This window comes from Pteronotus mesoamericanus, unplaced genomic scaffold (assembly GCF_021234165.1).
Source record: "Pteronotus mesoamericanus isolate MK-2021 breed Mesoamerican mustached bat unplaced genomic scaffold, CSHL_Meso_final scaffold_85, whole genome shotgun sequence".
NCBI lineage: Eukaryota > Metazoa > Chordata > Mammalia > Chiroptera > Mormoopidae > Pteronotus > Pteronotus mesoamericanus.
Window position 1 is genome coordinate 74,086,542 of NW_026555329.1, and position 23,157 is coordinate 74,109,698.

The 23,157-nt window shown below is 44.5% G+C and overlaps 1 protein-coding gene across 4 annotated transcripts in view; it reads right to left on the minus strand.

Annotated features, from left to right (window-relative positions):
* SLC37A3 (solute carrier family 37 member 3) overlaps positions 1–23,157 on the minus strand; it is a 42,158-nt gene that overhangs the window by 9,259 nt on the left and 9,742 nt on the right. For all 4 annotated transcript variants that reach the window (XM_054564552.1, XM_054564549.1, XM_054564551.1 and 1 more), the window contains 9 exons: positions 22,525–22,630; positions 16,959–17,051; positions 14,497–14,580; positions 12,249–12,394; positions 8,372–8,468; positions 5,398–5,482; positions 4,503–4,681; positions 2,188–2,329; positions 108–209 (listed from right to left, as the gene is read on the minus strand). In XM_054564552.1, coding sequence (XP_054420527.1) covers positions 108–209; positions 2,188–2,329; positions 4,503–4,681; positions 5,398–5,482; positions 8,372–8,468; positions 12,249–12,394; positions 14,497–14,580; positions 16,959–17,051; positions 22,525–22,630 — 1,034 coding nt within the window. The remainder of the gene's footprint in view (positions 1–107; positions 210–2,187; positions 2,330–4,502; positions 4,682–5,397; positions 5,483–8,371; positions 8,469–12,248; positions 12,395–14,496; positions 14,581–16,958; positions 17,052–22,524; positions 22,631–23,157) is intronic.

A 23,157-nucleotide genomic window follows, 5' to 3' on the forward strand; every position in this document is an offset into this window, starting at 1 on the left:
GCCTTTGTAGCAGGTCTCAAGGTCTCCCCACGGTTATCACTGACTCAAGGGAGATGCCTCAGTCCTAAGAGATCAGGAAAATAATTTTATAGCAAGGGCATACTCACGGCTATATCCAACGAGCGACACAATGGCCAGAAGCAGACTCAGAGCGAGGACCGGCGCTCTCTTCTGTAAGACATCAGAGATGAAGCCTTGCAGAGTTCCACCTTTAAGCACAAAGAGTGCACCACAATCACAATCATTTATAATTTAGCTCGGCCACCTGACACTTGCTCATCAGATGCCCTCCACCTGCTATCAGGGTCCTAAGACTGGTCTATCCAGAAAGATGGCCGACCCTCCTTCAAAGCTTCCTCCCTAACTTCCTTTCTGAAAGATTACCTGACTGTTAATTGTCACAATGGCTGATTGGGACAAGACGCCACAAAGCAGACAAAGCAGACAAAATAAGGAGAAAAATCACCAAAACTACCCATTGTTCCCTGTTGTTTTCCCTCTTCAAACCAGCTGTGAAGGCTTTTCCAGATTCTTCTGCTTTTTATTTAAAAGATGATCAAGGACCACGCCTCACAGACTATCAGTAGCAGCCAATAAATACAAGGGGGCACCCAAAACACCCGGGATTATCTTCTGGAGGGTGGGCCCCTTTGTAACACAGGCTTCCCCCACTAGCTTAGTGTTCTAGGAAAACATTTGTATCAGTGGACCAGCTGGCGTTGTTGTGAGAGGCTGCGTTCAGTGAATTTTTTTTTGAACTCTTTCAACGTGTTTGCCCCTTTCGTGACAGGTGGTTGATGAGCACACCTGCCCACTCCACGCTGAGTGTTCAGCAGCTTCTGACCAATACCAGCGTGACCCCTGAGCCCCCCGCCCTCATTCACTTGATCTTGCCCCAGCGACTTTTTTTTCCCCGCCCTGGATGAAAGAAGTCCTTAAACAGAAATGTTTTGATGATGTGAAAGAGGAGAAACAAAAAAAATGCAGAAACGCTAAAGGCATCAAAATCGCCAAGTTCAAAAATGGTTCTGAGCAGTGGAAAAAAATGACTCAATTGCTGTATTGCATCAAATGGAGAGTATTTTGAAGATGCCTGAAGTTTAAACATATAAGAATGAATACACAATTTTTTATAAATAAATCCTGTTTTTTGGGGGGTCCCCTCTCATCTTCACTAAAATTAAACACAGCAGTTATGATTTACTAATAACTAACCTGATATTTAAAAAGAGGTGATATGAATCCTTCAAGCTACACAGTCACATTTAGATACAGTCCCACGTTAAGTTCTAGGGGACAAGGCACACCTGGCGCATCTTCATTAGACAGGAGGACACAGAAGTACGGGCAGGTCTAAAGGCGGCAACCTCGCTGCTGGCTCTGGATCTAAGAGTAAGGGCAGCCCTGACTGGCGTGGCTCAGTAGGTTGAGCATCATCCCGCAAAGCAAAAGGTCGCCAGTTCAATTCCCAGTCAGGGCATGTACCTGGGCTGCAAGTTTGGTCCCCAGATGGGACACATGCAAGAGGCAACCAATGTTTCTCTCACACATCGATGTTTCTCTCCCCTTCTTCCTCCCTCCCTCCCTCCTCTCTAAAAATAAAATCTTTAAAAAAATTTTTAAATAGAATAAGAACGAACAAGTTTCAATACAACAAGAGCATATCAGCTAAGGATACACTGGGTGCGCTCTGGGGCTCAGGGCAGTTCAGCTTTACCATAGTTCTAAATGTGAGTGTCGCAGGAAAGACACTAAGGTTTTGCCATCACCATTTAAGCCATAGCCACTAGAATGCACTCTGTACGTCTGTCTTAGTAAAGGTTTCCTACTTCCCTGTTTATACTTCCGGCTGTAAAAAAAAAAGTCGCTACTAAAATCTACTGTGTACAAACCAGCTACAAAATATTCACAAAAATCAATTTCTGCTATTACTCCTACCTCTATGATCTGACAATCTATACACTAAGCTAATGTGTACAGCCAAGAGCTAAGACATTAAAAGGTCACAGAGGTGGTCTCAGTCTTCTTTTCTATGGACTTTTTTTTTTAAGAGTTTGCTTACTGGTAGGATAGTTTAAGAAAAATGGCTGTGGAGTAAGTAATAAAACTTTAAATGATGTCAGATTTCATAACCCAGTAAAAGATCACTAGTGACTATTATAGAAAAAGATGCATCACGGGCATTACCTATGATCCCTCCAACATCGTACCAAATGGACAGCTTGTCAGCTTCAGCCTCCTTCCAGCCGAAGTTGTTACTCAGGTAGAAGGGCAACCAGAAGAAGAAGGAGTAATTCACTAACTTCAAGCAGGCATAGGCCAGTGAGTACTAGAAGAAAAATGTTCAATTATCAATAAGGAACAGCACAGCAAAGCAGGACCACAACTTCTAATGAAATTAAAAAGCAAAACAAAATAGAGGAGTCTGGGACAAAGTAGTACCTGATTGTAAAATTAAATGTTTCTACAAATTCCCATTGGCCTGACTTTACCTAGTCTCCCTCTTCTCTTTAACCCCATTAAGTTCTAGAAAGGCATGAACAGCAGGCCTTTAGAATAGAAAACATATATGACCATCTCCTAATTCCCCCCAGTTTCTTCTCCTTTCAGTTCTCCGGTAGAAGCAAACCAGTGTTTTGAACCTATAAGGCAGGGCACATACTCCTATTTCTTTATTTAGACAAAGACTGAAGGTATTCATGTCACTGACTAGCATTAACCATAACCAAATAAATCTAGTAAACATCACAGCTTCTACTGCTAGCAGCCAACTATTTTAGTTCTTCTACTTCCTGCGAAATTCACATTATGAATGATGGAGAACAAAATGACTAAGCAATAGTTTGAAGGTCTAAAAAAAGCATCAGCATCACAACTGCTTTCACATTACGGCTTCCAAAAGCCTTACATTCCCACGTTCAGCAGAGACGCTCAGAGTGTCTCTGGTGAGTCAAAAAGGACAGCGCAGGCTTGTCGTGGGCCTCAAGGCTCTACTTCTATGAATAAAGTTGTAGCTGCCTTAAGATGGCAGCGGTGCTAAGATTCCTATATTCAGCCCATTATTACCAGGAAATCCTGACATTGAGCATCAAAGGAGAAAGGGGGAGGAACAGAGAGACTGACTTCAAAGGGCGCCTGGCTAGTACATTCTTCTCCCGGGAGCTGCCAGTTATTCCCCAGGCATCACTTGTTCTAAAACAGCTTACCTGGCCGGGCGGCAGCCACCCCCTAGAGGGCCCAGTCCCGGTCACGGCTGCGTTGTGCCCAGTCTGCTCCAGAGACAAAGGAATTAAATTAACTAGACTTCCTTTACATCCCCGCCCAGGGCGGGGACCAGCAGCTTGGCAAATGCAAAGGAAGAGTGAAAGGTTCCATATTTTGTCACAGCAAATTTAAGTTCTATTGCAGAAATTAATCTATTACCAGCACAATATTTTAGTAACTGGTTAAAATACACTAATCATTATCATAAGAACAGGCCTAAAGAAACTTGCATTCCCCTTATATTACACATCACATTTTCAAGAATTGTGGGAACTCACACTTTAATTCATAGATGTGACAACCTGCAGGCGCTGGTACTAGCTCAGGGGTCACCTTCAGAAGCACCACTGAGCAATAAAATAAAAACAGGTGCGTGTTCACAATGCAATAACCCAACATTCTAGGCCCCAGGGAAGACTGGTGTGCTTTCTATTCCACAGGAAGGGGACGTGAGACACAAGGATGCGCTCACGACTTACCCCAGGCCTCACAGAGGGTTAGTGGGTAAGCAGGACACATAACCTAGGCCTCTCAACTCCCACTCCCATGCTAGAGCGCCCGAAACACCAAGACAGAAAAACTGCTGCAGAAGGGATGTCGTTCAGACATTAGAAAGTTCTCCTGACTGTAAAGGCTGTGGAAACACTGGAACGCATGACCAAGAAACACTGCGGAGTATCCTGCTCTGGACCCTTCAATAGATGGGCAAATAATTGTTTCTACCTAGAATAAGAATATGGGCAACTACGGCAGATTTAACAACCCATTCAAAGCTCCTCCTGGTTGACATACAATTTTATAACACTGCAACAGGCCAGACGGTACATATTTAAAACCAACTCTGCCTTCTTACTGAAAGGCGAGGCCAGGTTCAGCAAACTAGGGCTCAAGGCCAAATCCAGCCTGCCCATTTGTTCCCCGTGGCCCACGGTTCCTTCTGCTCTAGAGTTAAGTAATGGTGGCAGAGACGGAGTCCCCGCACAGCTGAAAACATTTACTATCTGGCTCTTCACAAGAAAGGTTTGCTGACCTCTGCATTAGGCATCAGGAAAAACGGCAAGTGGTGCCAATATAAAAAGAAGCTACGGGGCACTATCCACTATCCCTCTCAACACAGATGTCTAAAACTAAGCATCAGAGAGAAGCTAAGTACACAAAAGTGCTTCATCCCAGGCAGAGTTAATGGCCAGGCTACCGTATCTCACTGGCTGTGGTAAAGACACCCGAGCGATCCTTACCGGTATAACTCCAGGAAGGCAACAAGCCTGGTAGAAGCTTATTGCCTTGACTTGGGTGACAGTACTGCCTTCTTGGATTGAATAATTAGCCTCATATTCATCTTCATTTTCAGCACCACTAATTAATGGCCTGTGCGAATCTTCTTCAAAATTTTCTTCTGCCTCGATACCTGGGAGACCTACAACAACGGAACAGCCGTCAGCAGGGGTGTGCCGTCTGGGTGCCCGGCGCTGTGCTCAGTGCTGTGCATGGGTTGCCACTTGGGGGGGGTCCATATAATTTTATTTCCATTTTATAGAAGCAGCAACGAAGTTCAGAGGCCAAGGTCAACTAAGGTCAATTAAGATTACATAGCAACAAACCCAGGTCTCTAATTCCACTTTATCAGGCTTCAGAGCAATGTGTTTTCAACTAAATCACACTGGCCCTCTAAAATATAAAAAGAATTAATTACATACTATTAAACTGATGTGCTTCTGTAATTATATTCAAAAGACAGAATTATACATCTATTTGCTTCTGTGGTTTCACTTGTAAGAATTCTGGATTTAACCAGAGATAAGTATCACACTAAATTATTTTCTGAAGGAAATCTGTCTCAAGTGAAATTAGAAACATATCATGCCAATTTCTAACCAGTGTCTCAATTTCAAAACTCATCTGCAGATGATGAGTTCTCCCTGGATCTGTACAAGGCGAGCCTCACTCCCCTCAAACACGGGCGGCGTCGCCTGGTGTAGTTGGACACGGGACACGGACAGCGAGGCTGCTCCCTTCACCCGCTGAAAGGAGCTCACAGTTCTGCTGGGAAAAGGGACTGGCTGTCCTGGCCTCAGATTTCTCTTCGTTGATAATAGCAAGACGTTCTGAACAGAAGCGACAGCTTGTCCTCACCAATTTCTTCGGGTGACACCAGGAGTCCAAAGAAGATGATGACCCCACCAGCAAACTGCACAGCCGCCGTCACCAGAAAGGCATACTGCAGGAGAGAGGGCGGGGCTCCTTACACACGGGGACACTGGTCAGAGGCACGTGGGAGCCCGGGCGGGGGGAGCATGCGGCCGGACCGGGAAACTGGGGGGAAATGGGCGCCGAGGGCCGGGCCTGCACCAGGCACCGAGCTGTGTTTCACTTGTGCTTTCTCTTTAATTTTCCCAAAGACTCTCTGAGGCTCGGAGGAGATAACCGAGGTCCCCTAAACACGGAGTGGTATTATGACTGAAGTCAGGATGAGCTCCAAACATCTCCGTCTTTGCACCACACAGCCTTCCACAAGAGACAGTATCTGCCATCTAAGATGTTCTACCCAGTCAGGGGGATCAAACAGTAACAAAACAATAATATAAGGCAGCACATAGCTGAATAAAGAAGGAGGCCCACTCCTAATAAGAAACATGTACTGGTATTTAGAGGAAATTAATAGCTAAAGAGGCTGAAGCAGCTCCACAAAGCTTTAAGGCAGAGCTGGCAATCAAAGGGACTGACCACCTTTCCAGGCACAGCTGCCACAAAGGCCCCTGGTGGGCGGCAGAGCGCTTCTGCTGGGAGGTAGCGGGGAATACAAACCTGACTTGGGAAGGCGGAGTGGAGATTAAAGACTCTGAAAAGCCAGCCGGCTTAGCTGAATTTCACTGAATAGACAATGGAGCCTGACGTGGATAGGCAGTCTAAATTTTTGAACAAGTCAGTGACAAAAGTAGTGTTTTTAGAGGTCAAATGTGGGGCATCGCCTAGGGTGAACAGAAATTCCCATCCAAATCAATCAGTACAGCAGGTGTGAAGCTAAAGCGCCTGGACTAAGGGAGGCTGGGACCACGGGAAGGCTTCCCACGGGCCCTAAGTAGACAGGGGCAACACATTTGCACGAGTCAAGCAACAAAAAGTAGATGAGCTATAAAAACCCTCCCCGCGTCCCTTCTCCCTCACTTTCCAATCCTCACTTTCCAATCATATAACCACCGTTGTTAGTGCATTTTTACTTTCCGGAGATTGTTTTAGAAATATACAAGCCAGTACAAATGTATACTCTTGATTTCTTCCTTCATTTTACACAAATGGTGACTTAATAGGCACTGTTTTGCACCCTCACGTTCCTCACTTACTACAGTGCTACCTTGGTACTTGTCGTTAATTCATTCCAATGAGCGGTGAGCAAGCTCCAAGCGCTGAAACATTTTTTCTTGTCAAAGTGCAACAAGTACCAGGTTTGACAAGTTCTGAAGCCAACGAGTACCAAGGTGCCAGTCTATGCACCATGGAGGTATTTCCTCACCAGAACCGAGAGAGCTTTGCATTTCTATTTCACAGCTGCACAGCACTGCACTAAATAGCTATATCAGTTTAACTACTTCCCTTTTGATTGACATTCATTATCAACATTTTGCTATAACAAACAATGCTGAAATAAATATCCTTATAGATATGTCACTCTGTGCATGCTTAAGTATGCATGCATGGTTAGTTCCTGCAGCTATAAGTCTGATACAGTCCCATGTGGACCCCAAGAGGGATTATTTACTTTGTCATCTATAATGGCTATTTCTTCACGTCCTCATAAACATATTACTCTCATACTTAACTCTCGTACCAATTGCATAAATATTCAGTCTAGTTTCTTTCTTTTTTACAGTGTAGTTTTAATTTGTATTTGTCCTCCGACAGCAACTAAGCTCCAAAAGGGCAGAGATTTTGTCCCTTTTGGCCAGTGTCCATTCTCTACTGTCTAGAGGCACTTAGAGGACTTAATAAATATTAATGCACTTAGAGGACTTAATAAATATTAATGAAATAAAGTTGTAAGTGAAGTGGAATTTCTCTTCATGTGTAGAGCATACGAAAACAGCATATAAGCTGTTTCTATTCCCTTTTCATCAACTACATGTTCAGGTCCTTCATCTTTTTTCTGTGTTATTGGTCTTTTTCTCATCAATTTGTGGGTGCTTTCTCATGTAGAAAGATTAGGTCTTTATCTGTAACACGAGTTGCAACTACCAAACCAACTGCTTGTCTCTAGACTTGGGTGTTTTCCAGGAATAATGTTTTGTTTCAATCTGTCAAAAGTTTGTTAATTTTTCACACAAGCCTTGCCCTACCCAGACACAGCTCAAGGTGGTTTTAAATAGCCACAGTATTAGTCCAATATATATAGAGTCTGTCTGTAGAAAGTCCAGCCATTGGTAATACAAGAACAGACTGCTCAACACTGATGTAACCTGGCAGCCAAGGAGAGTGGACTGGAATGCATATGTATGAACAATGATGACTTCACTGTACTAGTCAGAGGGGGCAGTAAACGTTGAGTGAGCATGTCTACTGTGTGGCCATCGCATTCAAAATGACTGAGCGAGTAGAGCAATGAATCTGCATCAAATTTTGCTTTAAGCTTGAACATTCCTCTGAAGAAACTATTCAGATGACTCAGAAGGCCACAGCTGTGGGCAACGGGTGACTGGCAGCTTCATCCTGACAACACGCCCGCTCATGCATCACGTCTCATGCAGAGTTATTTGGCGAAACATCAAATTACCCAGGTGACTCAGTGCCCCTACAGCCCAGATTTGGCTCCCTGTGACTTCTGGCTTTTCCCAAAACTAAAAAAATCACCTTTGAAAGGGAAGAGATTTCAGGCCGTCAATGAGATTCAGGAAAATACGACAGGGCAGCTGATGACAACTGGGAGAACTGTGTGAGGTCCCAAGGTGCCTTCTTTGAAGGGGACTGAGATGTCATTGTCCTATGTACAATATTTCTTGTATCTCGTATCTTCTTCAATAAATGTTTTATTTTTCATAGTACATGGCTGGATACCTTCTAGACAGACCTCGTATACGTTTATATACGCGAGAAAAAGCTATCGAGAAATACCTACCTCGTAACCATACTGCAAAACTGAAGAGGCCAGGCACGCCCCCAGGATGTTGCCCACGGAAGCACAGGCACTCCAGAGACCGAACACAACGCCTCGCCTACGATGGAGAGTGGTGGGAAACAGAAGACAGGAGAATACAAAGGGATTTGATTTGCGGTTCAAATACAAAATGGCCCAAACAATAAAAGTTCACACTACAGAGAATCAACATTCTATTTTAATTTTTTTTTTAAGTACATCCAAATGGCAAAACATCAGGTCTCTTCAAATTCTAAGATTTTCTTATACTAAAGTTTTATTTGGGACTCATTAAAAGAAACTTCTAAGAGAATTTAAAAAGACAAGCCACAGATAGGAGAATACAGTGCATATCACTTATAAGGCTTGTCTCTGGAACATAAAGAAATCTCAAAACTCAATAATATGAGAGCAGACAATGCAATTAAAATGGTAAAGAGTATAAATCTACAATCATCTCAAAATAACCAAATTATGAAAAAGGGGCAAAAGATTTTAATATACTTCACATATAAAAAATATGATGCAAATATGCACATGAAAAGATGCTGAACATCATTAGACATTAAATAAATACAAATTAAAACAAAAATGAGGTATCACTGTATGACTATAGAGTAACTAAAATCAAAAAAGACCAAGCATACCAAGTGCTGGCAAAGATATACAGAAACTAGACCCCTTTACACTCTGCTGGTAGAAATGTAAAATGGCACAACCATGTGGAGGAGACTGCCAATTTCTCAAAAAGATATAAACACATCTACCATATGATCCAGCCATTCTATTTCAAGGTATTTATTCATGGGAAATGAAAGCGTATGTCCACATAAGGATCTGTATACAAATGTTTACAGTAACTTTATTTGTAATAGTCAAAAACTGAAAACAATCCAAATGTTCATCAACAGGTGGACAAATCAACAAACTGTGGTACAATGAACTACTGTTCAGCTATGAAAAGGAATGGACTCTCAATATACAACATGAGTGAATCTCTAATTATGCTGAGTGAAAGAGGACAAATAAGAAAGAGTACATCCTGTATGATTCCATTTACATAAAGTGTTAGAAAACTCTAATTAATCTAAAGTGACAGAAAGCAGTCAGTAGTTGTCCGGAGACGGCAGTGGGAGGGAGGGGTGTGTTGGGAGGGGTGCGGGAGGAACTGCCAAAGAGCATAAGGAAACTTTGGGGGGTGATGGGCTGTCCACTATCTTAACTGTGATGATGGCTTTAACGGTGTATTCATGCCCAAACTCATCAAATGGTACATTTTAAATATGTGTGCCTTACTGTATACCTCAATAAAGCCATTTTTTAAATGGATGGGTAGAAGAGTCTGGTGGAAGGAAAACTAGCTTTTACAACAGTCTTGGAGAAGAAATGATTAGCTCTGAACACTGGCAAATGGCAGTGAGGCTGATGGAAGAAAAAATGTTTATGAAAAGCTAATTTGTTCAAAGTTCACATTTCTATTTGATCTATTTGATACATATCATTAACACACTATGTAAGATTATCTAGCTCCTTAGCCCTGACCGGTGTGGCTCAGCTGCGGGCTGGGCCGTGCAAGAGGCAACCAACTGATGTGTCCCTCACACATGGATGTTTCCCTCCCTCTCTTTCTCCCTCTCTTTCCCCCTCCCCTGAAAATAAATACATAAAATCTTTAAAAAAGAAAAAGATTATCTAGCTCTTTAAACATTTTTATAACCTCACTGAACCAGAATGAATCTTAGAAAATGAACAGGGAGGCAACACTATGAAAAATAAAGGCTGTTCAGAAGTCTCGTTGCCCTCGCCAGCTGTGTAACTTCCAGCAACTCAGAGCTAAAGCTCAGGGGTCTCTCCTGGAAAACGCTGTGCTCCTCAGGGACTGAGCGCAAGGGCTACGGGAAAGGGCGCGGTGGGTGCTGCCCAAGGGTTCGACTCCCATTACCAAGCCTCAGTTTGTTTTCACAAACTCTGACCCTGACAGGCAGGAAAAGGGACCTGACTCATGCACAGGGACAGCTCTTCCGGACAAAGTCTGCACAGCTCCCTGCGTTCCCCTGGGCCCCGGTTTTTTTCACCTGGAAAACAACTGATCTGACCAAGGTCGTTTCTATCTTCTCCCCCAGCACTAAAACGCCCCGGATTCTCCAAAACATGTCCGATCTGCCAAGAGGGCTCTGGAGGGAAGAGTCAGAAGGCCAGATGCTGAACAACGCCCGCTGGCCAGAGGCAAGCTTTAAAAGAAGCCAGCTGAAAACAGCGGTGAGCCTAAGTTGTCAGAGTCTTATTGGTACTTAGTGGTTCATTGTTATGTTTCATGGGAAGAGTCACTCTGTCTCAAGCAGTGCATCCTCAATTTCACTCACTAGTGTTATTTGTTTAAAAATAAACTGTCTTCCTTTCAAAAAGAAGCTGTGATGGTTTTCTTGAATTTTTTTTTCTTCGTAACTGATCCACAAAAATAACAAGGGGCCGGCCTGTCCTCTCACTGCTACCAAATACCCAGTGTCTTCTGATTTATAAAAACTCAGATAAAAATTATCTCAAAATGATACATGTCAAAGTAATTATCTTTGAGTGATAGGATTTCAGGTGGTTTAGCCTTTATTTCTTTTTTCTCATTTACATTACCTGGTTTGTCTACAATAAACAAGTAACCTTTATATAATTTTCAAAAATCATAATTGGAAAAGAATTACCTTAAAAATCTTAATAAAGAGCCCCTGAGTAGACAGTGCCACCCACTCCGAGATAAAACCAAAGTATATGACAGGGAACAAGTGCCCCTTAAAGTGAATTCTGTTAACCCAGTGATGCTAGGGTTAGAATGAATAGAAATCACCGGCACACTGAAATATAATCGGAGCGTTCTCATTAAGTGGGGCTGACTGTGACTAGACACGTTACGGGTGAACTTGCACACCATCACAGACCCTCAGCCAGCGAGTACCACTGCTCCCCACTGCGAGACCAGGGACACTGGGGACCGAGAGGAGTCCTCAGAGCACGCACTGATCACTGCCCTGGGTGGACAACGGCTGGGGCAGATGCTGGCCCCGATGTATATGTGCAAACAAACAAAAAAGATAGAGCCATTGATGAGATAAACGTGTACCTCACAACACACAAATATTTATCTATGAAAAATGACAGAAATTCAAATTAATAATATACCTGCAATTGGAGTATCGCAAATAATGATAAACAACAAAGCCAAGCCTTTGGGTATCTCAGCCTATTTCCATCCTGTAAACGAAGTACGGCTCTTCTCCCCGGCGGCCTAGAAGGTACTTTAGCAGGTGCCGATCCTCACACCTTGGCCACGCTGCACACACAAACTCAAATACAATCTAATAATCACTTAAGGTTTGGGGGGAAATGCCCCCAAGTTTGGCATCCTTCATGTGCATTTTATTAGAGCCTTTGCTGTGTGATGTTAGGCAAGCCCCATGGATCGCTTTGGCCTCAGCTTCCTTACCTTTAATGGAAGGAGGCTAAAGAAGATCACCAAGTTGCAAAAAGGGGAAAAAAGGCAAACCCCTTGGATACACACGATGGGATGGCACATGAGGTATTTATGTTCTCTAAAGGGAAGATTAAAGAAAAAACTGAGACACGCTGCCTGAGCCACACTCAAAATGTGACTACCGACGGAGAGCGACCGACAGGGCTAGACCGTCCCTAAGGTCCACACCGTTCCCAATGCACTTTGATGTGAAATCGCTCCATAAACTATTCTAACTTTCTGAAACGAAGGGAGGACGTGGGTGGTGTGGGAGGGATCGTGTTAACTGACAAGTCTGAATAATGCGACATTAAAATCACTTAAAAAGATAAATTAAAGAGGAAGGAGGCGGCATACCCGGCTTTCCCAAACCAGTTGCCCATGACGGCAACCACGCAGGGCCACCCCGTGGACTGCAGCAGGCCATTCACAATCCACAGGCAGCAGTACAGCCACTTGTTGTAGAAATGCAGCCACTCTGTGACAGTGCCAAAGACAAACACCTTGGAGAAGAAGGGAAGAAAGAGGGACATGTGACATCCATGTGGACACTTGGATACACTCAGCCGCCAAGCACCTGTGTTCTGTGTGAAGAGACTACAGGAAGGAGACAGCCAACGTCTAGGCCTACGAGCCGCGGGCCGACTCCCGGGACGCTCCCGCCCCAGGCAGCACTGCGTGTGTGAGACCGCCGCCAAAGCGCCCCCAACCGAAGAGGCAGAGATGTCAAAAAGCATAAAACTCATGAGCGATCGTCCCTCCAACTCATGTCTTCAACTCTACAAAGTCAAGTCTTCATTGTTTGACTTCCTTTTATACCCGCAGTTGACCCTTGAACAACAGGCAGGCTAGAGGTGCTGACTCCAAGCAGCCAGAAATCCATGTATAACTTTTCATTCCCCCAAAGCTTAACTTCTAACAGCCTAGTGTTGGCCGGAAGCCTTACTGACAATAGAAACAGTTGATTAACGCATACTTTACGTGTTTATATATTATATGCTGTGTTCTTACCATAAAGTAAGAGGGAAAAAATGTTATTAAGAAAATCGTAAGAGAAAATATATTTATAGTATCTACTGAAAAAATCCCCATAGAAGTGATCCGTGCAGTTCAAAGCCGGGTTGTTCAAAGGTCACCTATATTTCTGTTTCCTCTTCCTCAGGCTGGTGACTGTGGAGGACTGTTACAGGGACCGAGTTCATGGGGGCAACTTAAGTCAGAACCATGCCAGGCGCATCATGGGGACTGGGAGGCACCAGCTGTCACTATCACTGCTGCCGCTAAGTCAATCAGAGCCACTTGTGACAGGCTCAGTAATTTAGTAGCATTCGTGTAGCTGCTTTTTTCCAGACAGTTTGCTTGAGTGAACATTTTATTTGTGGCTGAAGTCTCTTTTGGGAATATGTGGCATGGTAATACTGTATGATTCCAATTACATGACATTCTGAAATGAGTAAAATTACAAGGACAGAAAAATGGTCAGAAGGAGGAAAGATGGTAGTTATATGCCTATACTCACGTCAAAATTCAGGTCTAGGCACTAAAAAGGGTGTACTTATATACATATTCCAATTTTTTTAAAAACCGTTTTAAGTATGTTTTAAAACACGTTTTCAAATAGTACGTACATACATGTGGGTGAGCAGCGCATGAATAAAGTGGTTCAATCTCTAAACTGTCAAAGAAAAAAATGGCAGACACTGAAAAACAATAATAAAATAGAGTCTGTCTAAACGTCACACCTTCATTCAATCAACACAAATTTCTCCCCAGACCCTTGTAAGCAAATAAAGAGGACTCAGATCTGGATCTTGCCCGTGCACTGCGCCAGGCACTGTTCCGAACGCCTTGCACACAATAAATCACCTAGCCCTCCCGACAGCCCTAGGTGGGGGCCTCAAACGCAGAAGCCGAAGCAGAAAGGGCAGAGGACGGGCTGAAACCAGGCAGTGCTATCTCAGGAAGCCCGTGATCTTAACCACTGTGCTCCGGCCTCCCCGGGGAAAGCGAGACTGAGAGAGACAGAAGGAGGCCAAGCAAGAGACAATATCCATGCCTTCAAAGAAACACAGGCACGGGAGTTCAGAAGAGGGAACGGTGACTTCCAGGAGGGGTGTCAGTAAAGTAAGGCACTGTGAAGGAAGTGTCGTATGGCCAGTGACTTGAAGGAGATGCTAGTGAGACTGTGGAAAGCTGAAAGGAGGGCCACGTGAGGCAGGACGCACAGCAGAAACAGCAGCAGTGAGGCAGAAGGGGGCCAGCCGCGTTAGGGCTGCAGACAGTGGTCTAACCGAGCAGCGCGGTCACGCACAGAGCAGAGGCCACTGGGTAAGTGGGCTGGGACCAGGTACTGGAGAGCACTGGACGCCATGCGATTTATGAGCTGACTTTGTTGGTGGCTGAGAGTTAAGGAAGGGGTATGATCCAAATCATACTTTTAGAAGACTCCCCTAACTGAAAAGGTAGGCAAGGGATTCAAAAACTGAAGATTAATTTTATTATTGTCTTCTACATGCAGAAGTAGGAGGGATTGCTTGGATTCTAAAATAACTGACAAAAACCACAATCATCATCATTATCATTTCTTTAAAACTTTCAAACTTACCACTAATGCAGAAGAGCACATGCCAAAAGACAGAACACATCGTAAATTAAGCCGATCCCCAACAATACCGCTGATGAAAAGGCCCTAAAAACAAAGCATTTTATTTTTACAGCCCTGAATAACAACAGACTGAAAAAAAGAGGCATTGCAAACCAATGAGGCAAGCAATATACTGAGAGGACTTCAAATTAAATCTCATTTTCATGCCTAGATGAGGTGTCTGTATATCAGTTTCCCCAATGTTTCATGAACGGACACCGGGGCTTCTGCACGCCTTGTGCACGGGGACATCGTCCGTGCAAACGTATGTTCTGCCTGATCCTCTGACGGACTAAAAAGGGACTGGGGGACGGGGAAACCAAGAATTATTCCAATAAAACAAGCGCATAAATACATTTCATTTTCTAGAACAGATTAACTCCTACACCATGAGCGATCCATTTTGCCCAAGGGATTCCTCTTAGCTATTTGCATTCTGAATAAAGATGTGTCCCAGCATGTCCTGCAGAACAGAAGCTTCTAGAGCACAGGTGCTGCCTGTTTAATGTGACCCTTGGGTTTCATGACGTCACAAGGCAAGGGGCGGAGGGAGGCAGAGGCAATAATTAGCTGAACGTAGGTACAAATGTTCTGCCTTCTGCTCTCCTCCCACGGACCAGCAGCAATTAAAATGCTCAGATCACAGCAGCAAGCAGACGAAAGAGCAAAGGGGAACACACTGTAGGTTTCTTCCGTAACTGTGTAAAACACATGGACAGTCCTTACTAAAAGCCTAAATTCTGATATAAGTGTTTCTAATAGACTATCTCTATCAGAGAAAATTGAGATAAATGTCATAACTGTTTCTTCCTCATTATTGACAAGCTTTCACTACCTCAGATGAGGCACCTACAAATGTTAGAGACTTTATGTTCTATGGCTGCTGCTCACAGGGTCTTATGCTACAGACAGTAAAGGGAGTGAGGAAAATTCCTGTTACGTCTCAAGAATAGGGAATCAATTTATTCTGTGCTGCTCCGACTGCCTGCACAATTCCCGGATGTCACACAGACAATGCGCTTGGGTATGAAGAGCCACGGCCACCTACTGCTCACACTCCTGTTTCACCGCCTGAGCCTATTCAGCCCTGCGGATAGGCAGCATCAGCACAGCTCTATAGGTGAGGAAACTGAATATCAAAAAAAGGTTAATCCCAGGGGGGCAGCAAGCGGAACACAGCCTGCTGGCGGTGGTGGAACCGGTTTTTCCACTGGGCTCCAGTGCCTCTTAACATAGTCTGTAAAAGCTCAGAGAAGCCTCGCTGGGAGTGCTCTGGACAGCGGACAGCGTGAGATGACCCCACGTTGGGATTTTGAACTGAAAATGACCAGGGCGAGAAGCCAAGGTACAGGATTTCAGATCTGTCCCAACTTTTTCTGTAACTCTCCTCTGAAGAAAAAATATTCTAATGATTACCCAAATAAACATTTAGAGATTACTTTGGGACTCTCGCCCAGCATTCCACATCACCTGGACATTCAAGCTGCAAAGGCTTTTGTTATCGCTGGACACGTTTTCAAGACAGGAAATAAGATGCTGGGGAAAAAGGTCAGACTGCGTCCACAGTGCCCAGTTCCAGCGGCTGCCACCACCGGCCCCCTAGCTCTAACCCAGAAGCCAGCACAGGCGTCCCCACAGGCAGGCACTCTGGCTCCCCAGTCCGAGAAGATGCACTCGATGGTGGCAGCGCCACCGCCGCCCTGGCCTGGCTCCCGGGACGCGGCGCTCTCAGGGCTCCTCTCCCCCGCACCCCCCGCTTGGCCCCAGCCTCCCGCCCAGGCCTCATCTCCCTTCCTCCAAATGCTGGGAACCCACGGCCCCGCGTTCACACCTCTTCTCTGTCCCCAGCTCTCTTGGTGATTTCAGCCAGTCTCATAATTTAAAAAACCACACACATGGAAAGGACTCTGAAATCTGCTCCTCCAGCGTAAACATCTAGACACACTGACCTCGCTTCCCCACTTCAGGCCTCTGCTCAAACTTCCCCTTGTCTTCGAGGTTTCCCCAGCCACCCTGCTTAATCACACACACCCCCACCCCGCAAGCTATTTATTCCCCTTTCCCTGCTTTATTTTTCTCCACAGCACTCACCACCATGAAACATACCTTATAATTTACCTACTTATTGCATTTTGTTACCGTTTGTCTCGCTCAACTCCCACCCCATGAATATAAGCTTTATAAAGGCGGGGACTTTTCCTGTGTTGTCCCCTGACGAATCCTCACTGACTGAACAGTACCTGGCACACGCTAGGTGCTCAGTGTCAAATGAATGAATGGATGAGAAGGACACAAAATACACACTTCAGCCAATAGTGATCTCTCCTCAGTCAGCAAACTCAAAATCTTTTAGAAACTTCATAGAGCTTGGAGTCATTTCCTTTCACATCTTTCTTTAAACACCCTGGAAGTCTAAAACTTACCACGGCATAGGAGAAGAGGAAAACAGTATCCAGAGTCCCGAGGAAAAGAGTGGCCTCCTCTGCACTGGGAAACAAGTGGTTGTCGCTCCAGATCTGCAGAAACACAGCAAGAGAGTGTCAGTGCGCGCTGGCATCTGCTCGCGCTTGTGTTTCTCAAAGCCCCTTCCCATACAGGAACCTGGTGAAGCTGAAATGAGCAAATAGTCACTTTGCAGATGGGAAACACACACACACACACACACACACACACACACACCCCACCCCACCCCCATTCACACAATGCAGTCCCCCCCACTCTTATCCACGATTAAAACCATTCACACAGTACAGTGGCCCCTCCCCCTTTATCCACGGTGGAAACCATTCACAAAATACAGTAGCCTCCCCCAACCATAGTCAAAACTATTCACATAACATAGCAGCCCCCCTTATCCAAGGTGTTCCTTTCCAAAGTTTTAGTTACCTGAGGTCAACCAAGGCCCGAAGTATTACAGTATTTGGGGGGCGGGGGAACGGAATGCATGTGTGAGCATGAGGGGTGGGAGGGAGGGAGGGGAAGAGAGACCACATTCACATAACTTTTACTACAGTATATTGTTAATTGTTCTGTTTTATAATTATTGTTGTTAATCCATTAATGTGCCTAATTTATAAATTAATCTTTATTCCAAGTACATATATATAGGAAAAAGCACTGAAAACACAGGGGTTGGTGCTATCCACAGTTTTTCCAGCAGCCACCAGGGTGCTGGAACGTGGACGCCCTATGGGTGAGGGGGACTACTGTGCTAAAAGCCACTTTCCTTCCCCTTCAACTTTTCCATCTGTGGCGCAAAAGCTGCGGGGGGTGAAAATGCTGTGCATGGGCATGAACCAAGCAGTCACACTACAGCGCGCTGTATTAGTCACTGTGTTCTTCACTGCCACACTCACAGGGGAAAAAAGTCAATTTCACTTCCCAAGGTTCTTGATGAAGCAGTAAAAATGATTAATTGTATCGAATCTGGCCCAGGAGCAAACCTATTTTACTGCGAGCCAGCTGCAGGAGGCAGGGGAAGGTACCCGTCAACACCCTGCACACAGGCTAGAGGGCTGTCCGGGGGGAGCGCTCGTGCAGCGGCCTGAGCCACGAGCGGGCATGTCATTCTGGCTTGAAAGAATGACTGGCAGACACGGCGCCCCTCCCTGAGTGTTTGAATATTTGGCAGATTTCAGTATCTGGCAGATACTTCCTCAAAGAAGAATGAAACCAGGCTGTCACTTCAAGATTCATTTAAAGTACAAGATAGACAAATGGATCTTAATGTAAGGTTATAAAAAGTTAATTAATACAGTTTCAGATTCCACATTGCAACTACCCTTTAAGAAATTGTCACTTGTCAAATTCTGGTGTAGTTATCAAAGACAAATACCTACAATTAACAGAAAAGGCTGTTAAAATACTTCCCCCTTTTCCAAGACGTATCTGTGGAAGCCAGCCTCTCTTCGGAGACTTGAAAGGATCATGTTGCAAGAGACTGAATTCAGAGGTAGACATGAAAACCCACTGTCTTCTTTTCAGCCAGATATGAAGAGATTTGCAAAAATGTGTCAATGCAAGTCTCATCATTAAGTGATATTTTTTTGTCTTGAAAGTCATTTTTTTCATCAAATGACATTCATGTTAATGTTTTGGGTATATTTATCCATTTGAAAATAACTTTAAAAACTAAAGCATTTTTTCAATTTCTCAGTTTTAATTTCTAGAAATATCTATGAATAGAAACCCACATAATCGAAAAGTTCATGAACTGCTGCTGGACTAAATGATTTCTGAGACAGCTTGTTAAAGAAGGGAAATTTTGACTTAAGTATAGTGAGAAGAGCCCTGGCTGGTGTGGCTCAGTGAATTGAGCACTGGCCTATAAACTGAGAGGTCGCCGGTTCAATGCCCAATCAGGGCACATGCCTAGGTTATGGAGCCAGGTCCCCAGCCGGGGGTGTGCAAGAGGCAACCAATCAGTTCCTCTTCCTCACTTCCCTTCTCTCTGAAAATAAATAAATAAAATCTTTTTTTAAAAAAAAGAATAGTAAAAAGAAAAATCACAATGAGCAATTAAAAATACATATACATTTAGAAGAAAGTAAAATCCCAAATTGTAAGGGAATATATACGTGTGATTCAAAAGTACTGGAACTCATTTCTGGGTGGCTCATGGCACCAGGCTGCTAACTTTAACAAACTTCAGGCTTTGCTTTCATGATTGACGAGAAAGCAGCTCACACGGCTAATTGGATCACTATTTCTGTGTGCCAGTTGGGGCCCTAACTATCTCCAACTGGGTATTTTGCCACATTTTCCATCTAACCACAATCTTTGATCCCTGGTGTCCCCTGGGCTCAACAGGACCCAGGAGTAAGTCCTGCTGGGCACGCAGCCATGTGACCTAAAGACCTGGGGCCTCAAGCAGCTGCTGCAAGTTCAGGGTTTTCTTTACTCTTGCAAGAAGCCAACAAAACTCCCACAGGTGTGGCTTTCCCAGGAACTGACCGACTGCAAACAGCTTTTTTCTGCTTCACTGCCGGAATTCAACTGAAATACATTTCTGCTTGCCTACAGGTGTAAACCAAGCAGAACCAAAAACTAAAAAACAAAGTAGGCCTAACAAAAAAATTCAGAAAATAGGTTAACAGAAAAAAGCCCATGAAGAAAGTATGTCAATAATACAGCTCCGATCAAGATGACTCTACCAGTAGGTGAGAAATGGTCCAAGTGCACATAGTGAATCATCCAATGTTTAATGAAAGTCACCGACAAAGATGACTAAGTGCCCCCCCTAACCAACAAGTACACACAGTTGCCATGTGAGTGTACCTGCCCATGTGCATGTAGGGTTTTCTTCTCTGTGGGGGCAGGAGCTATACTAAGCCACTACAACTGCCACTGTTGGGTCACTTCCTGGAAGCATGACATTGTGGGCACATTCAAAAGGTCACGGTGAGAGTGCTTGTCACCGAGAGAGGGCTGTGCACAGAGGTGCGGGAACTACTGACACGAGAGCGCTTCCTGTGCGCAGGGGCGAGCTCAGGTGGTGTGTTTGCGGCCTGCCCTCCGTCGGAGGCGAGAGTCTGAGGAAGAGCAGCTGCGGATGGGGCTGAGGCGGGCGCTGAGCCCATCCTGGGCCCTGCTTCCGCTCCCGCCCCCGGAGAGAACGCAGACTCTCTTACACTGTTCTCAGGGAAGGTCTACACTGCCTAGAGAAATAAGATTTTTTTAATAGAATAAGTTTTTGTTTACAGTTTTCATTCAAGTTATCCCCAAATAATAGATTTAACCACTACCTCTTTATTATCTATAAACATAGATTTCATGCTATTTTCACTTAATATTCCAATGTTTGTCCATGTCAGGGGAATCCATTATAAATTCTCAAAGTACAGAGGCTGAGTCTGCTTAATTTTTGTAAAGCACCTAAGAGAGCTATGCATAAAAACAAAAACTATAATAAGTACCTTTTGAGGATGCAGTTTAAGGCATTTTAGAGATACTTAACTATATATAAAATATTTTTAGAGTTCAGACTCATTTTATATATACTTCTGGTACTAAGTACCTTTCCACTTTGGACAAGAAAGAGAGTCCCAAGGGGAACATGGAGCGAAGGCGCTTGGACCCGGGAGCCCAGGAGGAGAGGAGGCGGGGGCTGCCCCAGCCTCTGCGCACCCAGCCGCGGCCCTCGGGAAAACCACCTGCACCCAGAGGTCTACAGAGAGAAAGCCAGCGCCGCTCTCCATGAGGGCAGGTGCAGACGCATGTGGCTCTCTGGGTAAGTCAGCGCTTGATGTCTACGTAATCCATCCACACTACTGAGTCCAGGGTTCGAAACCACCGGAATGGTGGAACCTATGTTAGCAGCAGAAAGTAAGTATCTAAGCAGAAAAATTACTGCAAGTTCAAAACAAGCTCATAAAGTACCATGGTTCCTGGCAGGACAGGGCTAACATAGCAGGCCTGAGACTGCTATCCGTAAAAAGACCTACTTGTCCCACAGTCTGCAAACTTGATCCCAGCAGGTTCCCGTGACCCCCTACTAAGATTGGCTGCTGTGCTTACACTGTTCAAACAATGTGTTTTATGCGTAACACCTGCTCTCCTTCTGGGACTGTGGAATATTCCTATGTGCCAGGCAGAGAGTGCCCAGGTGACCCGGCCTGGTGAAAACCGGGGGCACCACGCCTCTCCCCCATGCTGACCCGACTTGCGCTGGAAGCATCAAGCACATCCTTGCGTCTCTCGGTTTCCTCCAGGCCTCACCCTCTCTGGCTTTCCCTCCGCTGACTTCACTCTCGGTCCTCCCACTGCAATAAACCACGGCTTTGAGTGCAACTCCATGCCAAGTCCTGTCGGCCCTCCCAGTGAGTCCTCCAACCTGGGGGTGGTCCCGGGCACCTCCACCCGAGTTACCAAAAACACAAAGGCAGCCTTAGCAGTACAACCAGAAATCTAGTGCCTAAACCAAACCCTAGGATGCTGCATATTGGTCAGACTGTACCTGAAACACCATACTTGGTGCTCAGTGTCACTGAACTACAGCCAAGGGAGCCAGGGATGTTTCACCTGAACAAGAAAAACTGAGGGAGACAGGTTCTCTTCAGCCCCTCAACAGGCCGTCGTGCAGGGGAAACAGGCTGAGCATGCATGGCTCCAAACTCAACAGCAGAACACTTCTGCCTCAGTACTAGAAAGAACTTCCTAATGATGGGAGGTGAAGAAAAACGCAGCTGTCCACCTCAGAAAACAGAAAGTTTCCTCTCCCTACAAGTTTTAAAACAGAGGCTGGGTGGCCACCTTTCAATAACCACAGAGATGCCACACTGGCACATGACCTCGCTAAGGCCAGGCCATCTTAAAGGTCTGCAATGATCTTTACAGGTCATCTCGCTGTGCAGAGAGCACTAGTCCAGCAAGTATCTGCCAGAAGTCTAGCCCTCTATTCTTAACATCTCGCCTCCTCTTAAAAGTTCCTGGTAAGTTAAATTCAAGAGAAGTTGTTCAGGAGCATCTCCACCAGAATGCTCAATGAGGACAGGCTTTTTTTTTTTCTTTTTTTTTTAGTCCTCTGGGCTTTTATTTTTTTAATCCTTAGTGCCTAGAATAGGGTTTATGAAAGAGAGACTGACAATAAGCAATTGATTAAATAACTTCGAAGTTATTTTAACCTTCAACCTTAATTTAAATCTGTCAACTTTAAATTGGTCCAAATTTTAATATGTGGAAGAGCAAACAAAAGAACAGGAGCAAAATCTGAAGGACAGAAATGAGCCCAGTACTCGTGAAATTCAATGAAAAAATGGCTAGCCAGATTGTGTGATTTCAAAACACTGAAAAATAAGCTGGTTGGAATGGTACTGAGTCAGGGCAAGCTAAGAAATGAGGCAGAAGAGTTTGGATTTTAGGCCATAGGGAACAGTAAGCCATTTCAGGGTTCTAAGCAAGTGAAGGCAACAAAACAGAAGAACTTAAGAAGGATTCAGAGGTGGGCACAGTTCCCTTCTTAAATCCAACCCAGCACTTTGTTCTACTTACCTCTACAGGTTCAATGACTTTGTTAAAAGCACTTGGGGTCCACTGCTTAGAGATGCTGACTTTGACATTGCTAAATGTTTTCCTTGATGCATGCAGCAAGGAATAACTACAAAAGAGAAGAAGTACAGCTGAATGAATAGCAAAGAAAACGGCATTCAGTAAAATCACATATATACTCCTATTGGTTTTATTCAAATTTAGAATTATTTTCTTTAAAAAAAGGAAGAGGACCTGGCCTGGGAACCAAAGGGTCGCAATTTGGATTACCCGTCCAAGCACATGCCAGGGTTGCAGGCCAGGCCCCCAGTAGGCGGCGCACAAAAGGCAACCACACACTGATGTTTCCCTCTCTCCCTCCCTTGCCCTCTCTATAAAAATAAATAAAATTTAAATACACGTATTTGTAAAAATAAAATAATAATTAAAAAGGGAGAGAAAAATACTGCTTTATAAGGACTACCAGCTGAAATAGTCTCTTCTAAGCAAAGGAAATAAATAACTAGTCCTCCTCAATATGAGCCCCCAAGTTCAACTGTAACTTATCCCGACCTGGAAGACAGAGCTGTGACTCATCCCAACCCACTTTAAATTATGGTTTCAGTTCTGTAAAACAAATGGAAGTCTTTAGCAAAC